The sequence below is a fragment of the Saccoglossus kowalevskii genome, chromosome 16 (genome assembly GCF_978046115.1).
Source record: "Saccoglossus kowalevskii chromosome 16, keSacKowa6.1, whole genome shotgun sequence".
Classification (NCBI taxonomy): Eukaryota; Metazoa; Hemichordata; class Enteropneusta; family Harrimaniidae; genus Saccoglossus; species Saccoglossus kowalevskii.
In genome coordinates this window covers 18,737,996-18,741,241 of record NC_140656.1, presented here as the reverse complement: position 1 = coordinate 18,741,241, position 3,246 = coordinate 18,737,996, and the positions used below count along the sequence as shown (strand labels likewise).

Here is a 3,246-nt window from a genome sequence, read left to right as displayed (position 1 = left end):
TGACGTCATAAGTGTGACCGCCCTGATCAGTTTGCCGCCATTGATATGTAAACCGTATGTAAATGTCGTTCGTGATCAGCTGTGTTATTGTTGATTTTCGTGTATGTTCTACGGTTTTATTTTAGTGATATTGCAACCAAAGACGTGAACTGTTGCGTTTCGAAAGTTTTTTATTTATTTGGGCTTCGTATTTAAACTAGTAATGTCAAGTCGTTGTGACAGACGAGGTAAACGCTGCGTTGCTTTCGGGTGCTGGAACCCGAACCTCGACGGTGTTTCGCTTCACGCATTCCCCCTCGACAGACCGTCTTTGAGCAAACTTTGGACGAAGTTTGTTCGGGTGAAAAGAGCTAAATGGCATGGTCCTACGAAGCATTCCGTGCTTTGTTCAGTGCATTTCACAGACGAGTGCTACCCGGCAAAATACAAGTTTATGCGTGCGATTGGACAAGTTCCGGGAAGGAAAACTTTGCACAAAAATGCCGTACCAACAATTCATACCGGCGTCTTGGCTGATAGTATTAGTAACAAGACTGATACAAGTCCAGCGTATCCGGCTGTGTCAACACCTAAAAGGCCAATGATTGCTTTTCTTAAAAGAGAAAATGCTAGGGTAGGTATTTGTCATCGTTCATGTTCGACTATGTGCCGCGCACTGAATTTACCGCGAGTATGTTTACGTTTACACATAACGACTGACTATGGCGGTAATGCTATTACGTACGTTCACTTGTCTGTTTTTTTTTCATACATTATTATTTGTAATCATTGTTTGATACAGGTAACTCTACAGTATTCGGAGGACACCCATGACGATGACACAAGCCACCAAGTACAGAACACTGATTCTCTTACCCGGGCCGACAGCTCTATTCAGGTACTGAACATTTGCGAGAATTGAAACTTGCTTGCGTGTTTATATTTTGCATATACTGTAAAATGACTAATTTTCACTGGGTTTAAATTTCGCTGATTTACCATTTCAGGCATATTCAGTGGGTTTCATCATTTAGATAATGTGTTCTATATTAAATTTTAAATATTCACTGGGTTTTAATTTAGCACATTTTCCAGTCATCGAAATAAGCAAAATTAAAACCCAGTGAATAATTAACCCCTTTACTGTAATGAAATAATCACTTCCTAAATTTTGTTTTACTTTCAAGACTTTAACCAAGACTGTTAGAACATATGGCACTCAAATATCTTACAAGCAGCCTAGTAAGAGAAGTGTGCGTGTACAAGTAAGGCCCTTTGGATCAAATAAAGGTATGTATAACTGTTACATTAAATTGTTGTTGGGTTGTTGTTTCTACAGCATGCTGTGGCTGGGGAGGCTAGGAGAATTCTTTCTCCTATCTTGACAATGAATATATATTTTTTCTCTTACCCTCAGATTTTTTTTTCAAAAGTTTTCCAACACTGCCAGTTTTTCAGATGGGACAATTAACCTGTCATATTTAGCTCAGATCCTATTGTAGATGTTATGCTTTTTCATCTGTTATCAAAATACATATGGTATTGTATGTTGAACTTGACTGTGTTTTTTGCATTACAGTTTGCCAGACAGAGATGTTGCATCCTCCAGAAACAAGAAATGTTCAAGTACAATGTGATCTCCTGAAACCAAACCAAACAATACAAGTACAAGAACAACCCCCAGAAGATGAACTTGACACAACTTGGTCAAGTTCGGAGGCTAATGCAACAACTGATTCTGATGAGACATATGAACAGTCAGACTCTTCACAGTGAGAATGTGAATCATCAAGTGCTGATGAGTGGTAAGTTTTAATATAAATAGGAAAGTTTGTGAATGAAAGTAGGTTAACTTGCTGAGCACTGAGCAGCTTCAGGTCACATGGTTTATGGTAAAAATGTGTTATACAATAAATATAATTTAGTTTATTTCTCTTAATTATAGGTGTTTGCAGAAAAATAGATTCTTTGTTGTTGGGGAAGCTCAACTCATGAATCTATTCCACACATGTACCAGATGCTCTTCACCTACATTAGGTGAGATCACACACATATGTGGAACAATGGTAAGAGTGGAGCAGAATTGTGTTTTTTGTGGACTAAGCACAAAATGGAACAGCCAATCCATGATAGGTTCCATTCCAAGTGGAAATCTTAGACTTTCATGTGGAATTTTGTTTGCTGGGGCATTAGCATCAAAAACGTTACATGTCCTACATTTTATGAACATGCCAAGTATTTCAACGGATACTTTCATGAAACATCAAAGGTACTACCTCCAACCAGCAGTAATGGAAGTATGGGAAAACTTGCGTGGAAGGTACATTGATGATGCTCTTCAAAATGGAAGGTCACTTTGTATAGGGGGAGATGGGAAGTGTGACACCCCTGGCCATAGTGCTAAATTTGGCTCATATTCAGTCATGGATCTTGATAATGGTACTATGATTGACATACAGCTTGTGCAAGTATTTATACATTTTACTTACCAAGTACCTCAATTTATGTAAACACCAATCTAGTAACAATTTATAATTAAATTGAATCTATTGTTTATATTTAGAGTAACGAGGTGACAAGTAGCTGCCACATGGAGAAGGAAGGTTTGGCTAGGAGTGTGGCATATTTACAGAGTCAGGGTATTAATATCTACAAAATAGTCACAGACCGTCATGTTCAAATAATTAAATGGGTCAGAGAGAACATGACAGAGACTCAACACTGTGTGGATGTGTGGCATGTTGCTAAATGTAAGCAGTTTTCTCCCCCACAATCTTTGAGAGCAGCGATTTTATCATGCTCAAACATTGTTCTATTGATATGCAAATGATCCACTATGATATCCAAAATTGCATGGTAGAACAGATAATTTTAGATAAAATTTGGAATCCTTGTAGGATGTTTTTGATTTATTTCAGTTATATCCAGCATCAGTGATATTGATAATACCAGTATTCAATATTCAGAGCAATTCAAATGCAATTTTATAACATGACCAGCAAATTAACTAAAACCGTGACTGAGAACACATAATACTAATGAAAGGATTTTTTCCTTAAGGTCTACAGAAAACATGGGGCCCAGGGGCACCGAAGTCCTTTGGAATTAAGTAGAACTTGGGAAGCAGACATACATGATTTTAACTGCTACTGTTCAAGATTCTGACTATTAATATGTTCAAAATTCAGCAAGTAATCTTCAGATGAATGCAAAGAATCATCTTTGTTACCCAGTATACGTACACTGCTAGTCTTAGCACAAGTGCTA

General features: G+C 37.5%; 1 protein-coding gene and 1 long non-coding RNA gene across 2 annotated transcripts; both read left to right on the top strand.

Annotated features, from left to right (window-relative positions):
* Window positions 1–202: 202 nt before the first annotated feature.
* On the top strand, window positions 203–1,624 carry LOC146733726 (THAP domain-containing protein 1-like). The gene is made up of 3 exons (XM_085490920.1): window positions 203–613; window positions 782–877; window positions 1,559–1,624. The coding sequence occupies exons 1-3, from the start codon at window positions 203–205 to the stop codon at window positions 1,622–1,624; spliced, it is 573 nt and encodes a 190-aa protein (XP_085347046.1).
* Window positions 1,575–2,055, top strand: LOC146733725 (uncharacterized). Its single transcript, XR_014926604.1, has 2 exons — window positions 1,575–1,784; window positions 1,925–2,055. It is a non-coding gene; the product is annotated as an uncharacterized LOC146733725 (long non-coding RNA).
* The last annotated feature ends 1,191 nt before the right edge of the window (window positions 2,056–3,246 follow it).

What these genes read in the sequence shown, in the direction of transcription:
- LOC146733726 (XM_085490920.1), top strand. Translation starts at nt 203, where the DNA reads ATGTCAAGTCGTTGTGACAGACGAGGTAAACGCTGCGTTGCTTTCGGG. An exon ending in TTAAAAGAGAAAATGCTAGG is followed by an intron (nt 614 to 781) that starts GTAGGTATTTGT and finishes TGTTTGATACAG; the next exon opens with GTAACTCTACAGTATTCGGA. An exon ending in GGGCCGACAGCTCTATTCAG is followed by an intron (nt 878 to 1,558) that starts GTACTGAACATT and finishes TTTGCATTACAG; the next exon opens with TTTGCCAGACAGAGATGTTG.